The 24979-nt window shown below is 44.5% G+C and overlaps 2 protein-coding genes across 2 annotated transcripts in view; both read right to left on the minus strand.

The window, feature by feature from the left end:
* LOC310786248 (myosin-11-like) overlaps positions 1-11325 on the minus strand; it is a gene marked incomplete at its 5' end in the record, with an annotated part of 33196 nt that extends 21871 nt beyond the window's left edge. Inside the window, 9 exons of the mRNA XM_083647409.1 lie at positions 425-598; positions 6186-6338; positions 6833-6951; positions 7169-7264; positions 7704-7847; positions 8184-8282; positions 8683-8746; positions 10304-10396; positions 11311-11325. Coding sequence (XP_083503535.1) covers positions 425-598; positions 6186-6338; positions 6833-6951; positions 7169-7264; positions 7704-7847; positions 8184-8282; positions 8683-8746; positions 10304-10396; positions 11311-11325 — 957 coding nt within the window. The remainder of the gene's footprint in view (positions 1-424; positions 599-6185; positions 6339-6832; positions 6952-7168; positions 7265-7703; positions 7848-8183; positions 8283-8682; positions 8747-10303; positions 10397-11310) is intronic.
* Positions 11326-18341: 7016 nt separating this feature from the next.
* The window catches only part of slc5a5 (solute carrier family 5 member 5), a 52283-nt gene continuing 45645 nt past the window's right edge, over positions 18342-24979 (minus strand). The window contains exons 15-16 of the mRNA XM_083648092.1: positions 24401-24486; positions 18342-21399 (exon numbers count right to left, since the gene is read on the minus strand). Coding sequence (XP_083504218.1) covers positions 21298-21399; positions 24401-24486 — 188 coding nt within the window. The 3' untranslated portion in view covers positions 18342-21297. The remainder of the gene's footprint in view (positions 21400-24400; positions 24487-24979) is intronic.

Genomic DNA, 24979 nt, shown 5'->3' on the forward strand with positions numbered 1-24979 from the left:
CTGGTTTTGACCCATCATTCATCCTTCAAAAGATGCACTCCGGACAACTGTTGCTAAAAATCTATCCTGAAAGAATGGAAGTCCCCCTCTCCGCCTTCTTTCCAACTGTGGTTGACGAACATGATCTTGGTCATAAGGATGGAGAGGCTCAGATCCCTGAGAACCAACTCACTTAATACGTTTCTAACTATTTGGGACTCGCACTGCAGCTCTTCTCGTCCCAGTTTACTTCTGGCTCCAAATAACTAAGATGGCGATGGTGAAAATGACAAACTCAATGCTTCAAAACGGGAGTCCAAAAAGCAATGGGTCACGTCACAGTAGCTACGTCCACATATTTATAAGGTCTATGGGGCTACAGGAAGTGAATACAGCTACATTTGAATGAGCTGTGGTGTTTTCCCTGTGTCTCATTCCCACTCACCACCCTCTCGATGAGCTCGATGCAGGGCTGCAGGTCCAGACCGAAGTCAATGAAGTTCCACTCGATGCCCTCCCTCTGGTACTCCTCCTGCTCCAGGATAAACATGGTGTGGTTGAAGAGCTGCTGCAGCCTCTCATTGGTGTAGTTGATGCACAGCTGCTCAAAGGAGTTGTCCTGGGATAGTGGGAGGCAAGAGGAACAACCAAAATTCAGAATTGAAGACAAAATGATGATGCGTACGATACATATTCACCTCATGTGGAAGAAAATCTCACAAATGAAGTTATAATAACATTATAACTAAAGTTCGGGAACAAGGCCATGCCACAACTAATCACTCAGTCAATCATTCAATCAGGCAATCCCTTGCTCCGCCCGGATTCAATCATTCGCTCCACCTATATATACGCCCCAAACCAAGATCCTTTCTCTCGTCTCAAGACCAAACTCATTCTGAGTTTCACTCCAAGACAGACAACACGAAACTTCAGCTCTTACCTGACTGTCATGGAATCCACGTTCCAGTTCCACCTCTCTGACAGCAACGACTTGCTTGGCGTCGGCGAGGACCCACACAGGTTTCATCTCACTTGCAATGCAATGCTGCCGACGAGCCTCCGGTCCGTCGTTCCGACCTGCCGCCTCGTCTTCGCTCGGAGATTCACAAGCCTTCCCAACGGTATGCCCAAACCATGGCTCAAACCTACAGCAGTGCCAACGCTACTACTAGCCATCTAGTAGCCACACAAGGCAATCATCACCGTTTAGCCGACGCGGCCAAACTCACGGTAATCCAGTCTCATCTCAATCTACACACACAAATCATGCCGACGACAAACGTCAACAACGGGACAGCTGCCATCCGTAAAAACAAGGTACCATTTCATCGCAGTGATCACTGCAAAAAGTTTGGTTGCTAACCAAACTTCATCAATCAACAACGTCATCATCCAGCACCCAAAGCCACCGGGCGCTTCCGGCAACACCACGGCGATCCCGGATGACGTCATCACGCTGACCGACGCTGCAGCGCGGTGCAGCTTCTTCTTCTTCTCATTATTATAGTTTTCCGGCAGACTTGATGCCTTACGGCACACTGCTGCCTCTCACTGGTCGGAAATATTACTGTTTATGGTGTTTTATGGTGTGAATTCAAGAACTGCCAGCACAGTCCTTGCATGATTCCCAGCAGCGTTGGGGGTAACTCATTACAAAGTAACATATTACATGTAATATATTATTTTAGCAGTAACTCAGTAATGTAACTTATTACTTATAGGATTTCAGTAATATATACCAGTTACTTCATCAGTAACTCAAGTTACAAATTGAGTTGCATTTTATTAAATCAAAGCACATAGTTTATACAATAATTTCCTAATCAAACCGTTGTCTTATGCAAATAACCAACCATTATAGATGACAATAACAAAGGAAGAATAACTTGCCCAACATTGATTCTCAGTGGATTCAGCAGGCTCTTCATTGTTAGTCTTTGTGCCCAGGCTTAGTGCGAGGGATCAGCCGAGCGGCATTTTGATGAACGGGCTGCTCACTGGGTGGCAGCGGCGTTCGAACCCTATGGAGCCCAAGTGGTGCGAGGTGTGAGTGTTGCTCTAGCTGGCTTGACTCCGTTTGCATTTGGAGAACTGCGACAGTTCACACAATTTTGACACGACACGTACATATTATACATCAGACTCTCGGGCTAGTTCTGCTCTCACTCAGAATATCAAAATATAAGCGATGTGATGTATAGTTTCGGGATGTTAACGTTGTTGGCACAGCTCATACTATTAACTATGGGTGGCAAATGAAGTCACGTTGACTCGTCCTATACAGCAGCATACAGCCTTTTTCTTTCTCGTGCGTAACATTTACATTCCATGAGTACACGTTTCACAGTTGTACACAGTTGCACACAGTCCATCTTCATGTTTTCCATTCTTTCCAAGTCCCATGCCAGTCCAGTGTCGCAGACGGCAGCCATTCCTGCAGCCATTCTGGCAGCCTCAGTCAGGAGGGCGAGAATGCCCCCCCCCCCCCCCCCGTGCCTGCTCCCTCTGTTTCTGCTTTGTCTAACCTCATTGCTTCATTTCTCTCATCCCTATGTCAGCAGGCTGCACTATCACCCCATGCACATGCACCCCCTCATCCCAACATCCTTTCTTCTTCCCTTCCTTCTGCCAGTGTTAACATCAACCCACCGGCTACTGCGGCTCCTTCAGCCTCCATAACAGTTGCTCCGATCAACTCATTTCCTACTAACCTGTCCTTTTTCCCCTCCCTTCCCCAAACCCTCCCCCCTCCCCTTCCCCATCACCCAAATGTATTTAATTCTGTTTAGCTCTGCACCCTCAACCACAGCACCACCTGCAACCGGTTTTGCAACAATTCCACCATCAGCCAGCTTTCCAGCATTCTCCACAGCGCCACCTACAGCCAGCTTCCCAGCATTCTCTTCAGCTCCACCTGCAGCCAGCCTATTCACCCTTACCACCGCTCAACCTCCAGTTCAACCCACAGCACCACGCCCATTTCCAGTCTCATCCACCCTCAGGTAGCAGATAACTGGTAACTACATGGCCCTCACTGAACTACTCCAACCCTCCACATTCCACCATCATGCTTCCAGAGAATTACAAAGCAACATTGGACCCATCCTACTCAAAACACCCTCACCCCACCCGCTCCAGAGAACGGACACCTACCCTCACTACCTTACCAAACATTCAGCATGAATGCCAAGCATCCCTGCACACCAATCAACATCAACACCTTATACAATGCCTTTTAACAACACCCAGACCCTAAATTTGTCAAACTTCCTCATTTTCAGTTTCTCTCACGATTTCCAGCCAGGCATCCAGGTCATCTCAGAACCTTCAGTCAGCTACCTCCTTGCTGCTACACGTACCAAATGCCAACTCCTCGCCCTGCTCAGACACCTCGTCTACGCCATCCCCATCATTCCCCAAGGATGATCCTCCCTCTCCCACCTCCTGTACATAGCCGCTTCAGCATACCACAGCTACATCCGCGACGACATCTGACGAGCCCATCTCCCGCTGTGTTGAAGCTCGTTGGGGGTGGATGGAGATCGTCCGTTATCCTGGGACACCGAGCCCAGCGGGCTCCCTCCCAGGATGCGATCTTCATCCACGACGACCTCGACGACATCTAACGAGCCATCTCCTGCTGTGTTGAAGCTTGCGGGGGGTGGATGGAGATCGTCCGTTATCCTGGGACACCGAGCCCAGCGGCTCCCTCCCAGGATGCGATCTTCATCCACGACGACCTCGACGACATCTGACGAGCCATCTGCTGCGGTGTTGAAGCTCGCCGGGGGTGGATGGAGATCGTCCGTTATCCTGGGACACCGAGCCCAGCGGGCTCCCTCCCAGGATGCGATCTTCATCCACGACGACATCTGACCACATTGCCAATTTGCCATAGACAACGCTTGTAAAACGGAGACATGGCAATAGCAATACTGCCCCTCCTGGAACGGCATATTGTTTTCTACAATGATCTCACCCAACCTGGACATCCAGCTGTTCACCGATGCAAAACCATACATCGGATTCGCCGGCTACCACGGAGGGAGGTGGAGCGCATCCGACTGGCCACCTGAGTTCGCTCTACTCTCCCCCTCAGCCGCTATCCACAAGTTGAATCCCATCTTTGTTGCAGCACTTCTTTGGGGGCACAAGTGGTCATCTACATAGACAACACAGCAGTAGTCAACATCATCATCTTGCAAATCACACACTACCTTATCCCGATCTCAGCCCAGCATCAATTCATCATCCGTACCGCTCACATTTCCAGTTACAAAACTCCATCACTGATTCTCCGACCAGTGTCCCATTCCAGAAATTCAAACTCTACTTCAGTCTCCGACTAATTCCAGTTCCAATTTAGCCCCCATCTTCAACTAAAACCCGCAGCTGCAGCACCTGACCTCAGCATCCTGACAAGCCATCCTCAACAACCTAGCTCCCAGAACATCGTCATCATACCCCACAGGATGGACTTGCTTCAAGTCCTTCCTCACACGTTACAACTTATCGTTTCCTTTATCGGACGTCTTCACCATCTGAACTTCATCACCTACGCCCATTCCTCTCTTCACATCAGAACTTTCGTGATCCACATCTACTTCAATAGCATCAATTCCTCTGTCAACTACTCACTGGCGCCTACGTCCTGCCATCTCTCCCTCATCAGCATGCCGAAAGGCAGAGCCACGATTAACTTCAACACTTAACATCAACACCCTCCGCACAGGGTACTCATCCCCGTCTCCAACGCAACCCTCAGATCCACGTTTCTTCAGACGTTCAGAATTCAACTCAACCACGTCCATCTCCAATCCACCTCGACATGCAAGTCTTTCCGACCTTACAATTCATACTTCCGACATCATCTACAAACTCAAAATCCGATCAACTCGGAACCTCACATCCCATCTTCCTGTAAGTCCTCTCAAAATCAGGAATATCGCCTGAATTATATTCTGGCCACTCTTTCCGCATCAGAGCTGCATCTCAGCCTCCAGGCAAGGTATCCCTGATCACACCATCAAAGTCCTCGGCCGTTGGTCATCCCAAGCCTACCACAGCTACATCCATAGCAACCTCAGTGACGTCCGTAATGCTCATCTCAGCCAATGAAGTTCTTTTGGGGATAAGATGGAGCCATCAAGACCATGAAGATTCCATCGCCGAGGCAGTTCCCCCATCCAGAGTCTCACTCCCTGGTTCCTCGAGACATCTACTCATACTTCCTCCAAGTCATCCATCCAAGTCATCCATTCATTCCTCATCCGCTCACCCCCTCATCCCTTCATCCCTCATCCCTCATCCCATCCCCTCATCCCATCACCCCCTCCCCCCATCCCTTCCCTCATCCCTCACCCCCTTATCCCTCATCCCCTCATCCCTCATCCCATCCCCTCATCCCATCACCCCCTCCCCCCATCCCTTCATCCCCATTCTCCCTAACAAACTATCAATTATTTGTGGCTTGGTCATAGTTAGTGAAATGAAGTTATAATAACATTATAACTAAAGTTCGGGAACAAGGCCATGCCACAACTAATCACTCAGTCAATCATTCAATCAGGCAATCCCTTGCTCCGCCCGGATTCAATCATTCGCTCCACCTATATATACGCCCCAAACCAAGATCCTTTCTCTCGTCTCAAGACCAAACTCATCCCTCCCACCCAGCCCCTTAATCTTCTATCTCAGCCTAGGAACCACCGGGGATAAGATGGAGCCATCAAGACCATGAAGATTCCATCGCCGAGGCAGTTCCCCCATCCAGAGTCTCACTCCCTGGTTCCTCGAGACATCTACTCATACTTCCTCCAAGTCATCCATTCATTCCTCATCCGCTCACCCCCTCATCCCTTCATCTCTCATCCCTTCATCCCCTCATCCCATCACCCCCTCCCCCCATCCCTTCCCTCATCCCTCACCCCCTTATCCCTCATCCCTTCATCCCTCATCCCCTCATCCCCTCATCCCTCATCCCATCCCCTCATCCCATCACCCCCTCCCCCCATCCCTTCATCCCCATTCTCCCTAACAAACTATCAATTATTTGTGGCTTGGTCATAGTTAGTGAACTAAATATCGATTTGCAATCAGTCTGTATTATTTCACGCTACACAAAGCATTACATTGTTTACCCCCAGAAAGTCAGACATGACAGCTTAGTGGTTTCTGATTCATCTGTGAACAACACTCCTCACCTCAAAGATCTCAAAGCCGGCAATGTCTAGGATTCCCAGGAAGGAGGCTCCCTGGCGTTTGGTCTTGTCGAGGGCCTTGTTGACCCGGCCCAGGAGCCAGCGGAAGAGACGCTCAAACATGGCCTTGGCCAAGGCTTCAGTAGCAAAGTCAGCCTAACACACACACACACACACACACACACACACACACACACACACACACACACACTTGATGTGAGCTTAAAGTAATGAGGGTGATCTAAATACAGCTGGATTAAAGGTAGGAAAAGCGTTCATTAGATACAATATATATTTTCATATTCATATGGTTTGGCACAGTGCCCCAACTTAATGGGACCCTACATCGAAAGATTATTCTCACTTATTTTGTACATAAATCTCACACATATCTAAAAAAAAAAATGAGCTTGACACTATTGACAGTGATGTTATTTGTGCATGAATGACATCACATCGCATATAAACCCTGCAGCACACTACGTCCTGCACGCCCCGCCCCACCCACTCCTCTCTCTACACTGGAGGATTTCCTTGTGTGTGAATACAACAACGCCTCTTGTATGAAGGGGTAACTCCGGGAAATGTCCAGACCTGATTCAACGGACATAGTCCAGAGTTCATGTGTGAAAGTGGCTTTATCCCAGTACCTGCTCTTTAGTCTGGGCCTTCTGGACCACCTCTCTGCCCACTTTAATCCGGGGGGTGAGGATGGCACGGGTGAAGTCTGTCACATTGATGCCCTGCAGGTGGCAAACCTTCTGGGCCGCTGGAGAGGAGGAGGTAGACATGTTTGTCGGCAGTGGCACACATAAACATTTTTTTTCCCCCATGCGTGTTTCCTTCTGCATATTTGTTGCTTGTATTTTGAGAATGTAAAGTGTAAAGTGTAAAGAATGTAAAGTGCAGCTATAGTTTGCTACATGTCAGCTCTGCAGTGGGGAAAATGACAGTATTTCTATTAGTAGAGGGTAGTGGTGTCTAACCGGTGTTGTCCGGCATGGTGGCCTGCTCCTGGTTCCTCTCTTTCTTGAATTCAATGTTTCCGAGCTGCATCACTGTGGAGCAAACCTTCAGGATACCTGGAGCACAGAGGAGAGACCCAGGAGTTCAATATCGGCGGCAACACAAGGCTTTCACATTGTAGATCAAACACATTCACCACTATAGTGACGTGACAGGCTTGATTAGACTAGACTAGAATAGATAAGACCAGACTGCCCTCAGGGCGCAGGTACAGGACAATCAAATTCAGAAGAGCTCGCCTCGGGAAAAGCCTGATCCCGGCAGCCATAGCTGCTCTGAACAGCAGGCCCCGCTGATGTGTTGTCTGTCTTGCCACACTGTTGTTGTCTCTGTTGATGTCATGGATGCTGCTGTTTTTGTTATGTCCTCTCTGTACACTGGTGTAAGATTTTTTTCCTTGTAATGTACAGGACAGTGAAAATGAATTTCCCTTCCGGGACAAATAAATGAAGTCTAAGTCTAAGTCTAAGACAAGGTAAGAGTTATCACTGGTACCTATTCTCTCCTCCTCGCTGAGGCCCATGATGTTCATGGCCTCCATGGTCTCTTCGTACATCTCATCATCTGGGACGCCGGGGAGCTGGACGTGACCCGCACTCAGAAAGCGGTAGTTACTGAAGGGCTCCAGCAGAAGTTCCTCTGGAGATCAAACACACAGGCTGGAGGAGTTAGTGAATTCTCTGTGTGGCAATTCATCTCAGCCTTAACTTGACATAACGTGTGAAAACCTTTTTACTCCAATATCGAGGTGACTTTCATGTTTGAAGTTCAGTTGAAGGATTACATGCACCTCTATGACTTGAGAGAAGCCTGGAAGACGCATGGTGCTCACTGGTCAATGTGAAAGCAAGGCTGTGTATATATATATATATATATATATACACACATATACATATACATACATTTATATATGTATAAATAAATAAATAAATATATATATATATATATATATACATACATATATCTGCATCTTACCACGCAGCTTGTCTTTGGCACCGGCAATCATGTAGTAGAAGATGTGAAAGGCTCTTTCTGTCCTGGCCTGTCTGATACAGCGAGACTTTTCCAGCAGGTCTGATAGCATTCAGCTGTTAAAGATGATACACTCTGCCTGTGCTCACAATAACTTACATGAGGTGTCATCTGCCCCCTGCCCATCGTCTTTTAGATGAAAATCTATGTGCTTTTTTTATTATTATACATTTGATTTGTAGACATACACATACACACGTGCAGGCACACACACACCCGCGTACACACACGCACACACACACACACACACACACACACACACACGCACACACACGCACACAATATCATTATACAGGTGTCAACACAACCCCACTGTAGGGGCAGCTGACACCTCTCACATGGAATGTATGAGCAGCCGGGTTCATGTTTACAGATCAAACACTGAAGCAAGCTGTGAGAAACAAGTGGTATCACACATTATTACAACACTATGTCAGGATACAAGTCTCAATGTTGGCTCCAACGATGTAGCCGGTCACGTCAAAGTTGATGCGGATAAACTTCCCCTGTGGGACAGATGATGAGTCAAAGTTCATGATTTAAGATCTAAATTACAAAGCAAACAGCTGGCTGGCTCTGAATAAAAGTTTAATTGGGTTAGGGATAGGGTTATGATCTGACAATAGAAACATCTATAAGATTAAAGATTAGATTAAACTGGACAGACAAACCCTGTCTTTATTTGTCACAAATACTGTGGCATGCACACACATGCACGGCAGCCAGTACACACAGTACACACACACACACACACACACACACACACACACACACACACACACACACACACACACACATGCACGGCAGCCAGTACACACACAGTACACACACACACACACACACACGCACGGCAGCCAGTACACACACACACACACACACACACATGCACGGCAGCTAGTACACTCACAGTACACACACACACACACACACACACATGCACGGCAGCCAGTACACACACACACACACACACACATGCACGGCAGCCAGTACACACACAGTACATACACACACACACACACACACACACACACACATGCACGGCAGCCAGTACACTCACAGTACACACACACACACACACATGCACGGCAGCCAGTACACACACAGTACACACACACACACATGCTTTGGAGGCGCGGTGTTTTTAGTTGGAGGTTAGTTGGAGGAAGCCCAGGGAGCACGGGGAGAACATGCAACCTCCACACAGAAAGGCCCTTTTGATGAGATAGCCCACCAGGGGCCGGTTGCACCAACTGGTCTTAACTATGCCTGGTCGTAACTCCTACGTCGGTCTTAGTTAAGACCATGGATTTACGCCTGTTGCACCAACACGGCTTACTCTGGTCTTAACTACGCTGGCCGTAGCAATGCGCGTTCATGTGAATTGTCGGGGAATGCCCTCTGATTGGCCCACATGTGCCTCGCGCCGTCACCCACTACTGTATGTGCGTCACTACACCCTCCCTCCTCCCACCCCCCTCCTCCTGTGGAAGCCCCGGGGGAAAATGGCGGCGGCGATTAGTGTCAGGGAGTCTGAATGAAATTGAATGTAACGTTCCCAATTCTATGTATTACATTCTAAAAAAGTAACATCAACATTTGGGAAGGCTAAGCCACACAACTAGTTAGTTATAATCTAACGTCGTGCTTTCAAAGACGGCGAATTGGCGGTGTTACGACGATGACGGTCAAAAAGGTCTCCGCGGAGATCTCTGCTACGCCTCCTCCTGACGAGGCGTAGGAGTTACGCCTGCGGTCTTAGTGAAAAAGGCTTAAGTCGTCTTGGTGCAACCGGCGTAGCTGTTAGGTCGTAAAGTTACGACCAACTTAGCTTAAGACCAGTGTAAGACCAGTTGGTGCAACCGGCCCCTGGGCAGTAGGCACTGAAGACATGGGAGAAACACACCCTCAGCGCCCACAGCGTCCCAGGCAGGAATCGAACCCAGGACCTTCTAGCTGTGAGGCGACAGCGCCACTGTGCATGCAGGGAAATCTAACGTTAAGTTGTGGTCCCAGAGATACAGTTAACATGCTCAAAACATGCACTTCTGTAATAGCAAACTCACAAATCGAGAAGAGTTGTCATTTTTGATAGTCTTGGCATTTCCAAAGGCCTCCAGAATGGGGTTTGCCTGCAGGAGCTGCTTCTCCAGCTCCCCCTAGTGAGGACAACGATGTACAGAAATATCACTAGTACACATTCATTGGTCATTTAGTGAGGCGGGATGGGGTGGTGTATGGTGTGGGGACGGGGTGGTGCAGGGTAGATATGGGATGGTGTGGGTAAGAACAATCTACCAGTACCAAAGTTGAGATAAAAGGATATAAAACCATATAACATAAGATGAATGCAAAGATAACAAATCCTAAGCCTAACCATCTCCAATAATCAGCTAATGAGTACCCATTCAAGTTGATCTACATCTGGCTTTAAAAGTGCAACGTTAATTCCTTACTAATCTCCTAATCTCCTTTGAGACTCTTCTATTATATTATGTACAGTATCTCATGAACTAACAAGCAGACTTCTTTCACTATCAATTTCCCTCCACTTGAGACCATCTGGGCCAGATTGTTAAAATGAGCACAAGTTGCTGTTGATGATGTGGAGAGAGAGAGAGAGAGAGAGAGAGAGAGAGAGAGTTTATGTAACAGCGCAGAATCTCGGATGAATCGCGCCAAATTCTTTGCATTCACTATGTACGTCGAGATGATTGTGATCCATAAACAGCTTGTTGGAGATGTGTTTTGCTTCCAGAGTCTACGGGCGGATCGAGGCAGGTGATGGCCGGACACCCCTTCACCCAGCATCGAGCTAATCCACCTGATCAAAGGTGCCTGCATCAGCCGAGCTTCAAGGTCAGGCACAGTAGACCTCCTCTCTCTGACACACTCCCCCGCTCTCTCTTAACACCACCCCCATCAGCCCCTCTGTGAACAGCCTACAACCATGTAGAGGAGAAGAACACCAGTTTTCGGATTCTAAAACCTCTGGCCTAACTAGAAATCATACAAAACAGAATTATACACACATATACTGATATACACACAAATCGAGCAATTAAGTGGTTACTCTCATGTGTGGCATCTTATGCACCTTCAAGTTTTCTTTATGACCAAAGCTTTTACCACAGACTGAGCAATTAAATGGTGTTTTTGCTGTGTGGGCTCTCATATCTGGCTCACATCTCTATTAAAACCTATTTTCCAACGCGGGGGTCGGTCAGCCAATTACTTCCTATTGTGTTTACACTTCCTGTGACAGTACAGTACTTAATCTCTCAGCTCAGTCCACATTTATATCCCTTACACATAAATAAAACATCCATTTTACTGTGATTTGAGCCTATGTATTTCAGTCCATCCCGTAGGCTAGTACATACTGTTAAAGTGAACCTAAATGTATCCATATTGGAGTGATATTATTTCAATGTCTCGTCTTGAAACAAGTTTATCTGCATTGGAGTCTCCAATGCAGATAAACTTGTTCCAAACTCCAATTTGGAGACAAGTGAAATGATCTAACTTTTTTACCATCTTAAGAATACACTTATGACTAGGCCATACATTATAGTTGCTTGCTGGTGACGCCTGCTGATGGTTTAATGTCACTTCAAAACACACATGGCACCCATGTAGCCTAATGAGAAAACAGGCTAGACAAGGCCTCTCCTGCTACATGCAACCACTAATAAGTTACAAGTACAAGGGTAGTTCATGTTATGGTCATTTATTGCGTTTTCTTTATCTGTGACTGTCACCCACTATAGTGAGAGTCTCACTATATAAAATGTTACATTTCAAGACACTCAATCTTGCCGAATGTGACAACATTCAACAAGGTATGTATCGTTAAAGGTACAAGCGGTCTATCGCAGATTCTCTGTTGTGGGATTGTCCTGAAACCCTCCACCATGTTGCTGCTGGTGGTTGTACTATTGTCTCCGGGTTTCCGTCACCATTCCTCCGCGGCCCTGTTGGAGTCCTCGTCGGCCACGGCGCAGTCCAGCCGCTGCACACCCGGAAGGGCCAAGTCCCTCTCGTTCAGCTTCTCCAGAAACGAGGAGAGCAGCCGCTTGTTTAAATGGTCCGTCAGGGTCCTCTCCTCTTCCACTCGCTCCTTGGCGGGGACATTTCCATCCGCCTCCCCTGCCTCCCTCGGCGGCTCCTGGTTGAAGGGCACGCCGTTCGAGTGCTCTCCCTCCCCGGACTGCTGCCTGTGGGCGTCCGCCTCGGGCTCGGCTTCCGTCGTCTCCATGCGCGATATTAAAGTGGTTTGCAGGGCGGCATTCTCCAGTTCTTTCAGTTGTTTGCTACTGTGGGAACCCGCTGCGGGCGAGCTCAGGCTGCCGCGAGGAGGCTCATTCCCAACCTGGCTCTGCTGGTGGTGGTTACTGTGCGGAGGAGAAGGCTCACTGGCTTGCTCCATAATGCTCTGCGTCAGGAGTGCACAGACTGAGAGATGGCGCCCCGTGTGGCCGCCTCTAATAGAGCAGCATTATAATATATTGAGGCATTTCTCACTATGTTCACCGTTTCAACACTGGAGGGCAGTATGAGCATGAGAATCACATGAGAATGCATAATGCAAAAATGCACCTTTCCACCCAGATTAGGTTGAGGCCACGTCTCGTCATAGACGCTGGTTTAGCTGGCTCAGCCTGGCTGGGGGCGTGGTCAGGGTGGGGTAAAACCCCCGTTCTATCCATTCAGCAAAGTTAGAATTTAGCTGATAGCCCAGCCCAGGCAGACACGATCGGGAGGGATACACCACTTTTTTGGAAGTTTAGCTCATTTGCCACATCCCACCCACATAACCAAGATACACCATGCCTTACCGGCACTGTCCGCTCAGTTTACAGTGAGCTACAGTTGTGAAGTTAGTAATTATCGCCATAGAATGGAGGCTAATGGTAGCCTACAGCTGTTAAAAATCTGCCAAAACACACATCTCACTGTGCCAAAATACATGTTGTGCTTCGGGTACTCACCACACGATGAAATATTAATCCAAAATGCACATAATTGGTCTTTTTGGAAGGAAAAGAGATAGCCGACACTACTTTCCAAACATGGCCGCCGACCTCTTTTCCTTCCAAAAAGACAGATTATGTGCATTTTGGATTAACATTTCATCGTGTGGTGAGTACCCGAAGCACACCATGTATTTTGGTGCCGTTAGATGTGTGTTTTGGCAGATTTTTAACAGCTGTACCATTAGCCTCCATTATATGGTGATAATTACTAATTTCACGACTGTAGCTCACTGTAAACTGAGCGGACAGTGCCGGTAAGGCATGGTGTATCTTTGTTATGTTGGGGGGATGTGGCAAATGAGCTAAACTTCCAAAAAAGTGGTGTATCCCTTTAACCACCGCAGTAAACGCACATCTGAGCAGACCGTGACGTCTTGTGTTCTGCTCTAGAACCCCCAAACCTGTAGTTTAGAGCCGCAGCACCGTCTTTTGGTGAGTCAGCCCCAGGTCAGCCCATGAGATATATGGGCGGTTTTACCCCACTCGCGCACCAGTCATTTAACATTTTGTGGGCGTTCCCAGACATGCGGACTGTCTCTATAACAATAATAACATGTATTATTATTATTATTAGTAGCCGGGCCAGCGAAGCGGCCAGGCCACTTCTTGTAATTAGTGGCCGGGCCAGCGAAGCGGCCAGGCCATCTTGTATTTGCCATTATTATTATTTTTTTTCTTCCTCCCGGGAAGTTCGACTTCCCATGGATGAAAACTAACCAAACTTTGCACAAAGGTCCAGTCCCATGCCAAACGTCTTTGACACAAATTTGGGGCCAATAGTCCTAACGGTGGCACGACAGCGACCGTCTAAAGTTTAAAACTTAAAAAATTCATAAAAAATCAGGCATACGTGCTACGGCTTTGCAACTTTCACCGAAATGTGCGCCTAAATGAGGGGAAACTTTTGTACAATGCAACCTATGGCCAATTATGAAGTTTAAAGACCGCAAAACTGCAAAAACAGCAAAAACGAATTAAACCCTACTCCTCCCACATTTTTTCTTCAAACGACACCAAACTTCAGTATCTGCATCGTTAGACTGTTCTACACAAAAGTATCAAACCAGATTTTCGATCGGTCAAAAATTGAGCCCACAGTGCATCAAAACGTTGAATTCTGGCCCCGTGTATAGCTTAATTACCTTAATTACCTTTGGCAATTAGGTTGTATTTGTGATGTCATCAGTCAGTCAAGCAATTGTGATGCCATCACCAATGTCACTCGAGCAATTGTGATGTCATAATATTTTTTTCCCCCATTGACTTGCATGGGGTTTCGAAAAATCTTGTTACATTTGGCAATTAGGTTGTATTTGTGATGTCATCAGTCAGTCAAGCAATTGTGATGCCATCACTGATGTCACTCGAGCAATTGTGATGTCATAATATTTTTTTTCCCTATTGACTTGCATGGGGTTTCGAAAAATCTTGCAGTAAATTAGCTGTAATTCAGAAACCATAACAGCTACAGCTACGAAACTTGGTAGGGAGGTGCACAGAGGGGCCTTTTATTCTACACGAAAGAATTACACAAATTGAGCAGATGGTGGAGCTATAACAGCCCTCTTTACATTCTGGTCCATAACTTCTGAACCGTATGGTCTATCATCAAAGCCTTGAGACTTGCCCGGCCACGACCCATTGCTGCGCAGCAGCTATAATTGCCACTATTATTATTATTATTCTTCATCCTCCTGGGAAGTTCGACTTCCCATGGATGAAAACTAACCAAACTTTGCACAAAGGTCCAGTCCCATGCCAAACGTCTTTGACACAAATTTGGGGCCAATAGTCCTAACGGTGGCACTACAGCGACCGTCTAAAGTTTAAAAATAAAAAAATTCATAAAAAATCAGGCGTACGTGCTACGGCTTTGCAACTTTCACCGAAATGTGCGCCTAAATGAGGGGAAGCTTTTGTACAATGCAACCTATGGCCAATTATGAAGTCTAAAGACCGCAAAACTGCAAAAACTGCAAAAACGATTTAAACCTACTCCTCCCACATTTTTTCTTCAAACGACACCAAACTTCAGTATCTGCATCGTTAGACTGTTCTACACAAAAGTATCAAACCAGATTTTCGATCGGTCAAAAATTGAGCCCACAGTGCATCAAAACGTTGAATTCTGGCCCCGTGTATAGCCTAATTACCTTAATTACCTTTGGCAATTAGGTTGTATTTGTGATGTCATCAGTCAGTCAAGCAATTGTGATGCCATCACTAATGTCACTCGAGCAATTGTGATGTCATAATATTTTTTTTCCCCATTGACTTGCATGGGGTTTCGAAAAATCTTGTTACATTTGGCAATTAGGTTGTATTTGTGATGTCATCAGTCAGTCAAGCAATTGTGATGCCATCACTGATGTCACTCGAGCAATTGTGATGTCATAATATTTTTTTCCCCCATTGACTTGCATGGGGTTTCGAAAAATCTTGCAGTAAATTAGCTGTAATTCAGAAACCATAACAGCTACAGCTACGAAACTTGGTAGGGAGGTGCACAGAGGGGCCTTTTATTCTACACGAAAGAATTACACAAATTGAGCAGATGGTGGAGCTATAACAGCCCTCTTTACATTCTGGTCCATAACTTCTGAACCGTATGGTCTATCATCAAAGCCTTGAGACTTGCCCGGCCACGACCCATTGCTGCGCAGCAGCTATAATAATAATAATAATTATTATTATTATTATTATTATTAATTATTATTATTAATAATAATAGTAATAATAATAATAATTATTATTATTATTAATAATAATAATAAGAACAATAATAATAATGATAACAACAACAAAGTCCAAGTGTGCTATGTGGACAAAAAGTGTACAGTGTGCAATCATTGAGATATAATATCTTTATTTAGGTCGATGTGTGCAATGTGCATAAGCAATAGAGAGGCAAAGTGACCGCCTACTTCCTGCTTCAGCACTGTACCAGAGATTTTCATCCGCCATTTATTTTCCCATACACATTTCATAAAATGCGTATAAAAATAGTTTTACTGGTTCAAACCAAACGGTACAGATATATTTAGAAACAGGAGAGATCGCATAACATTTCACTGGGACCAAAACGTAAGAAAAATGCGGATTTAAAGAAAATATTTTTTTGATGTTGTTTTTTAAAGTTTTGTTCTGAGTGAAATGTTCTATGGTCTCTCCTGATTATAGCGTTAGCTGAACCGTTTGGTTCGACGAAGTACAACTATTTTATAAGCATTTTACGAAATGTCTATGGGAAAATAAATGGCGGAGGAAAATCACTGGTACAGTGCTGAAGCAGGAAGTGACGTTCCACTTTGCCTCTATGTGAGTTTAGTAGTGACTTTAGGAGGGGAGGAGGGAGGGAGAGGATGAGTATCCTCTCTCTGCATGTAGGGGAGTTATTATATATGGTTATTGCGGTGGGCATGAAAGACCTCCTGTAACGGTCTTTACTGCATGGGAGCTGATGGAGCCTCTGACTGAAAATACTCTGTTGTCCAGTAGGTTGTGTAGGGGGTGTGTTGTGTCGTCCATTATTTTGAGCAGTTTGTGCAACATCCTTCTCTCCACCATCGGCATTCACCTCAATGCTCTCCACAACCACTTCCAGGGACTCCAGAGTGGTCCTCAGCACCGAGCCAGCTCTCTTTATCAGTTTGTTCAGTTTCTTAGAGTCACCGGCTCTGATGCTGCTGCCCCAACAGGTGGCTGCAAAGAGGATTGCACTTGCCACAACAGACGGGTAAAAGATATGCAACATCTTGCTGCACACATTGAAGAATCTGAGCTTCCTCAAAAAGTAGAGTCTGCTCTGTCCCTTCTTGTATACAGCCTCAGTGTTGCATTTCCAGCCCAGTTTTGTGTCCAGGTGGACTCCCAGGTACAGCACTTTTCAAAACAAAGTTACAACATGCTTTCCATATAATCAAAGATAGGAAGAGTAACATTAGACAATTCATGGCTGTCAAACGCAAGTGTAGAATTAAAAATAACATCCTACTACTACTAGAATTACACCCCCCCCCCCATCCCCATCCCAAATGGTGACTATCTCATTTTGGAAACTAGAAGGTGAAGAAGAAGATGCATTTCCTGGAAAATGTGTGTGATTGCTGAGAGTGCAAACTGTGACTGTGACACTGATGCAGTTTAGTATGGGTACAGCTCACCCTTTCTGTCGGCTGTCTGTGACTGCGGTCCATCAATGTCCTTTCCATCTTTCTTATCCTATGGCTGTATCTATGTCACATATTTCTGTCTCCATTACATTTTGTTGTCTCTGTCTCATTCTGCTTTACTCTCCATGCTCTTCAGTTGCTCTCTCACTCTCCATGGTAAAACAGGAGGTTACAGCTAATCTGTAATATAATGCATGTCATTTTTGTGGGAAATGTAGCAGTTTAAAACACTTATGTGAAGGAGCTGTAATGAGTGTCCAAGTCATATAATAATGTTAGAAATGTATGAAAATATGTAGACTTATTTGTAAAAGCCGGGAGGTGCATGGTAAGATCACAAATAGTATGAAGGAGTAGATGTATTTTGAGTTGGGGGAAAATCAAAGTAAGGAAGTGACAAGTAATAATGTTAGACGTATTAAAATGTAACAATATTCAGAAGAAAAGTGTAAGAATAGGAGACAGACAGAAGTATTTGAAGTAGTAGTAGTAGCAGCTATATAGCTATTACTGTGTAAGCGTAAGAGCACAAAGTAAGCACCAGCAACCTGGCAGCTCTGTCCCAGAGAGTGCAGAATAAGGGAAATGCTTTCACAGTTTTTGTATGCAGTTCAGCCAAGATTTCCCGTCACCCATCAACACTGCTTGAAGTACAGGTGTGCAATGGAGCCGATGTGGAAACCAGATTGAATTCCCTTTACAAAGAGCCTTTGATCAGTGAGGGAATTCAAATTACACCTAGTCTTATTTCATTACAAGCTATACATTTCTTGGCACAAGAAGAAAGCCTTCAAAATCCAACGACCTTGAAGTTGAAGTTTATTCAAGAACATATTGCATCCAGTTGACACTAGATGAATTGCATGTCCTTTACAGTATAAAGGTTGAGAACGCAAACACAAACAAAACATGATTTAAAAAATAGGGGTTAAAATATTATACGAGATCAAGTTACATCTTTTCATTTATAAGTCTGCTCAAGTAGGGGATGATGGAGTTCACTGCTCAGTTCTCTCAGGTGGAGGTGGGGAGGAGTTCTCTCAGGTGGGAGTTTGGACATGGTGAGCGTAACTACGAACACAGATCTTCCCTTCTCTCTGAGAGCCGGCAGATACCGAGGATAGTCAGGGAGGACTGGTTGTACTCCCGGCCAAGAATAATGAATAAAGCCAAATACAATTATTATTGCCATACAAGTCCCAAACTGTCCTAGACTTAGCTAGGAAGCTAAATTTAATCTGCAGTCCCCGGGTCCCTATATGATACAAGGACAGTCAAAAACAAAGCTACAATCACAGTGTAAATTTGATACACATACACATAATACAATTCAAGTACAAAAGCATAAAATACAAAATAAGATAACAAAAGGTGCATTGCATTGTGCACTGCACTGTATTGGGTGTTAATGACTACATAATTGTTGCAGCCATGATTTCAGTTGGGGTTTAAAAGTTGTAAAGTTGGGGCTTTGTCTGATACTACTGCGAATAGAGTTCCAGATGTTTGTAGCTCTGATGGAAAAAGTTGCCTCTGGTTTCTTTCTCTTGTTTGTTTGATGTTGTCTGAGCACAGTGAAACAAACTCTTTCAGAGGAGGAGGAGCAAGATCATGGATAATTCTGTACATTAAACAAATATTTGCATAATTGACAAAATTATCAAAGGTCAATAGATTGTACTTGAAAATAATATGACAGTGGTGATACCTAGCTGGCTTTTTGTCCAGGACTTTCAGGGTGTATTTAATAGTGCATTGGCTTGATGGTGCTTTTTCCCACCTGCGACCAAGCGATAATACAGTAGGATAAGTGTGGAAAAATCATAGATTGATAGAATATTTGAATCCTGATTAATTAAAATTTTCTGACGTTGAATTTGGCTGTACTAATGACCTTTTTCACTTGTTTTTGAAAGGTCAGGTGAGAGTCTATGATGATCACAAGATATTTCATATCTGGGACAAGTTGGAGCTTTTGACCACTAACCAGAATATAGAATTATGGACCACCTCCTTGCGGATTGAAAAATACATGCATGCAGTCTTACCAATGTTTAAAGTGAGACAAGACTGTGTGAGCCAGTCAGAGATCCGAGACATGGCTGCCGTTAACTTATGCGCCACCTGCTGTCTGGTTTTGGCATGCACATAAATAACAGTATCGTCCGCATACATCTGGGTCATTACCTCAGGACAAACATTAGGAAGGTCATTAATATATAGGCCAAAAAACACAGGACCCAGGAGGACAGACCCCTGTGGAACCCCAGTAAAGCAGTCAAGAAACGAAGAGAGCTTTTGTCCAGCCCATGTACATTGGTTTCTCACTGTTAAATATGATTCAATCAATTTCATTGTATTTGAAGAGATGTTAAAACATGAAAGCTTGGACAAAAGGACAATGTGGTTTACAGCAGTGGTTCTCAAATGGGGGTCCGGGGACCCCCAGGGGTCCTTGAGGGGGTTCCAGGGGGTCCCCAGCCAAAAGGGGGGTAATTTATTTTTGCTAAAATTCCATTCATAAGTAACACAATGACTATTCTGGTCATTGGTTTTATACACTTTCTGTCATAAAACATCTAAAAGCATCAATATTATTATAATATGGGGGACCGTGGGACTAAATCCTATCAAATGTGGGTCCGTGGGTATGAGTATGTCCTGTTAACCATCACATGTTGCCAGATGCTAAATACGTAGCGTACACACAAGAAAACCAACACCATAAATATGTAACTAGAGGGCACTCAGTAGAGTGCATACTGTAACTCCGCCACGGCATGTTACATGAATCTGTTTGGCACTTTGGCACTTTTCTGTGATTGGACACACCCATTGCTCCACCCCCTTTTGGCTAGTGGGCATGGAAAGTTACTCAGTTCATACTCGCTCCACCAGCAACCTTTCTGCAAAGTGTTGTGGTGTTACATGAATCCGTGTGGACGTTACTGTAAGTGCCTTTTCGTGATTGGTGATGGCCATTGCCACACCCCCTTTTGGCTAGTGGGTGTGGAAACTTAATCAGTGTGTCCTTCACCTAGGACAAACCTTTGCCAATTTTGTGGTGTTACGTCAATCCGTTTGGACGTTAAACACCTATTTGTGGTCGAACACGCCCATTACAGTGCCCTCTTTTGGACAGTGGTCGTGGAAAGTGAATCACTTCTAAGTTGGCCCAGACCAACCTTTCTGCCAAATTTCATGCAAATCTGTTCAGAACTTTTTTATTTAAGATATCCTGCTGACAGACCGACAAACCAGGGCAAAAAACATAACCTCTGTGGTGGAGGTAAAAAGAACAGCCCAGCAAAAAAAGTAATGAAAATAACCTTATCCGACACAATGGATGCACACAACACACCCAACCATTTACCCAATGCACACACACATTTTTATATTATATATAATTTCAACCGTCAAAAAATCTCTGAGAATATATTTTTTCCATCCCAGGAGGCAAATTATCATGTCTCCTGTCCAATCCGGGAGGGTTGGCACCCCTATCTGGACCTTTTGATTTTTGCCTGTGTGAAAGCGAACCGAAGAACCAACTGAAAAACATAATGTATAATTCTCTCATCTGATGTGAATCGAGGAAGCAGACTATCAGGTGTGAAAATGTTAAATTGTATTGAACTGTTGTCAAAAAAGTTGTTGTTAAATTGCTGTTTGGAATAAAATCCTTAATTTAGGCATCCTGGTGGAGCAGAGTCATGATGACTGTGATGTCCCGGGTTCAAGTCCTTTGTCACATGTCACCCCTGCATTCTCTCCGGTCTTTCCTGTCTCTCTTCAATGTAAACCGTTTAATAAAGGCAAAAATGCAAAAAATAAAAAGTCAGATTCCTCCATTCAGAGAAATGTGTTCCCAAAGCCTGCATCCTCTTCTTTTCCATTGGCTTTGTGCAAGTCATTCAAAGGCTGAAAATGTGAATTATCTGTCGTCGTCTCCCCCTGAAAATAAAATGAAATAAAAATGGGTTAAGATAATAAATGAAAACATTGGATGCCAAGGTACAAGCAATCCTTGAACATTTCCAACAAATTTGTTAGATTGTTACACCAATCAGAACATTTGTAACTGTGTAACAAATGAACACAATTTTCAGTTTTGTGTGTCAATATTTCTACACATTTCACATTCGGCAATATAAAAAAAAACTGATTATCAATGATACGCATGTTTAACTTTTTCCTAATTAAGATAAACATGACAGCGTTGTAATTAAAAATATAGCCGCAAGCGGCGATGACGGGGTCCAAGCAAGGTCAGTAAGGATGTAGTGGTCAGTAAAGGGTGATGGGGTCAGTCAGGGTGTTGTGGTCACATAAGTACTTGTGACTTGAAGTAGTACTTGGATAGAAAGCAGTTTTTGTGTACAATTTCCCTTTAAGTATCTGGACAGAAAGTGGTATTTGGGTAGAACATACTGTAAATACGACAAGTACTTCTCTGGCTCTGCAGATACATATAAGATGGTCTACAAAGTTAAACACAACAGTCTGGATAGCTCACTTGGTAAAACTCATGACTTATGCTAACTAAAGACCATTGCGGCTCAAAGTTCAAACCCCACGTGGGATGAACAACTTTCAACTTCAGACAGGTAAGTCAGTAACAGTAATTAAAACCCCACATGTTGCCTCCTTATTTTGCGGTGTTTCATGAACTTTTTCAATATCTTGGAAATGTTAGCTCGAGATGGCTGCGTTCAAGAACGTGTTTTGCAACAGGAGAGGTTAGTTCTTGTCTCATGATGGAGCTTTTGTGTTCTGAAATCAGAATTTTCAGTTGTCATTGTGTCTTTCCCACACACACATCAAACCATAGGGCGTAGTGGGGTCCACTAGAGAAGGTTGATGGGTTTTATCCCTGAAATTGCTTTTGGTGACTATAGCCAGCATGGCAGCTTGTTATGCAGTCCATTTACCATTAAGGACATTTTTGTATTACACACATAATGCACCACTTTCCATTAAAAGTCTGCCCTGAATGGAGGTGTTTGAACTAATTGGTGTGGGTTGTGCTGTTACAATGAGCACATGAGTGACAAGGATAATTCAGATTGAATTCTCTTTTTGGACCTTTCCCATCTGAAGACACAGTAATGTATTGGAATGTTTTTCCTCTCATATATCTGAAAGAAGGCTCCCAGCAAACACAATTACATCATGATGATGTTCTGATATCATCTTTCAGTGACGTCCAGGACTAGGTCAAATCACAGCCGATTTGGGGATCATTTAGACATCTACACAGGAATGTCAAGATGACGTCAAAATATGACGTTACCATGAATAGGCATATTCAGTTATTCTGCTATGTACACAGTGTGTATTCAGCAGCTTTATACATAATTATATCCAGATTAACCTTTATTCTACATTTTCAAAAAATAAAAAAGTTACCTGGCTGTGGTTTGAACCCAGGACCTCCAGCTTTGGTGTCTGCTACTTTACCCCTAGACCATCCTTCCACATCAATGACAAGGCACGGATGTAACCTTATTATGGCATAAACTTGTTTTTATTAAAACGTGGGTGTCAAGTCTTTGTGGATCGGGCATTACTGTGTGACATCTAAACCAACTATGTATTATGCTACAGCAGATGCAGAACTCCAAAACACATTAACCCCACCCAAAATGCTACATTCCAACTTCCAGTAGTAGTAGTAGTAGTAGTAGTAGTAGTAGTAATAATAGTAGCAGAAGTAGTAATAGTAGTAGTAGTAGTGTTGGTAGTAGTGGGAGTGGTAGCAGTAGTAGCAGCAGTAGTTGTAATTGACCGGTTAATGAGTTGTGGGCAATTTAGTGTTGGCGTGTGTTTCATTAAAAGTTTCGAGATTTATCATTTCAAAACGGTTTCACGTATCCAAAATCCTTTAATAACTTTAGGTCGGGGTAGTCTATAGATGACCCAGAAAAAGTTTCGTGTGATTTGGCCAAACGGTCTAAGAGGAGCTCGCACAAGTAGGTTTTTGATCAAATTCAAAATGGCGTAAAATCTAACAGACAGAAATGGGCGTGGCCTAGTAGGTTAGATGCACGATGCTCCAGGGAAACCGGTAGATGTGGAATTTTGATTCTACGGCTCGTGGTTCAGAAGTTATTGACCGACAAACGTGAAATTGGCTGTTATAGCGCCACCGTCTGGTGGATTGGTGTAATTTTTTTACTCTGAGTAGTGGGTGATGTCGTGAACCTGTGTGGAAAGTTTGGGTGATGGGGGGTGTATGGTTTCTGACATCCACACACTTTTAGGGCAGGAAAAGAACAAAAGCAAATACACAAAAGTTTAGACATTTATAATTTCAAAACGGTTTCACGTATCCAAAATCCTTTAATAACTTTGGGTCGGGGTAGTCCATAGATGACCCAGAATAATTCCTATGTGATTTGGCCAAACGGTCTAGGAGGAGTTCGCAAAAGTAGGTTTTTGATAAAATTCAAAATGGCGGAAAATCTAGGCACACGCAAATGGGCGGGGCCTAGATGGATAGATGCGTATTGATCCAAGGAATCCCTGAGAAGTGAAATTTTTAGTATAGGACACACGATTCAGAAGATATGGACCATAACGCGAAATGGTCTGTTATAGCGCCACCATCTGGCCGATATGGGTCATTTTTTGTTTCTGAGTAGTGAGGCACATTTACAATCTATGTGCCCAGTCTGGCTACGCTGAGCATTACAGTTTCTGCTGTACATACAGTTTTACCGGAGAAGAAGAAAAAAAATAATCGGAACAGATACAATAGGGATCCACGCACTTCGTGCTTGGACCCCTAATAAGAGTTGGTGAGATGACCAATCACCTGTGTGATTGGAGTTGGATTTTATACTGTATGTGCATCACCATGCATAAAGCACCAGGGGCAGTTACATCAGATCCAGTGTGGTGGTGAGTTTGGTTACATTACATTAGATTGACCCTGCAACAATCCTATACTCACTCTGTACTCTGATGGTTTGTCTGCTTCCTTTTTAGGCAGGTTCCACCATAACAAACCAGCTTCAATATGATCCTTCTTTGTTGGTCCTGTGGTTTGGAGAGAAAATTGTATCACCGTTTGGGACCGTGCATTTCCTGCTTTTGATTTCAGTGCGGTAGCCTTTCATTTGTAGCACCCAGACTTCAAAATAGCTGGGTTCTATATGGCTCCACACATTCAATCGATTGGAGAATTTACAGTGCAAGAGTAAGAAAACCAAAACCATCTTAACCAACAGTCTACAGGTTTTCATTCCAACCAAACACAACAGCAGCTCACTCCTCCTACATCAGTGTAAAACCTGTAGACTGTTGGGTCGCCATAGTTGAGGTGGTTAAAACAGGTTACTGGTTAAAACATTCAACTGCTGAATGTAATTGTACTGTTCACATAATGTGAATTTCACTTCAGTCTCTCCATAAATACGGTCTCTGTGGGAACGCCCACAAAATGTTACTACAGCTGGTGCGCAAGACTAGACGATGGGGGGAGAAACCCAATATATCTCAATGGGCTGACTCACCAAAGGATGGTGCTGTG

This window comes from Poromitra crassiceps (genome assembly GCF_964638095.1).
Source record: "Poromitra crassiceps genome assembly, chromosome: 12".
Classification (NCBI taxonomy): Eukaryota; Metazoa; Chordata; class Actinopteri; order Beryciformes; family Melamphaidae; genus Poromitra; species Poromitra crassiceps.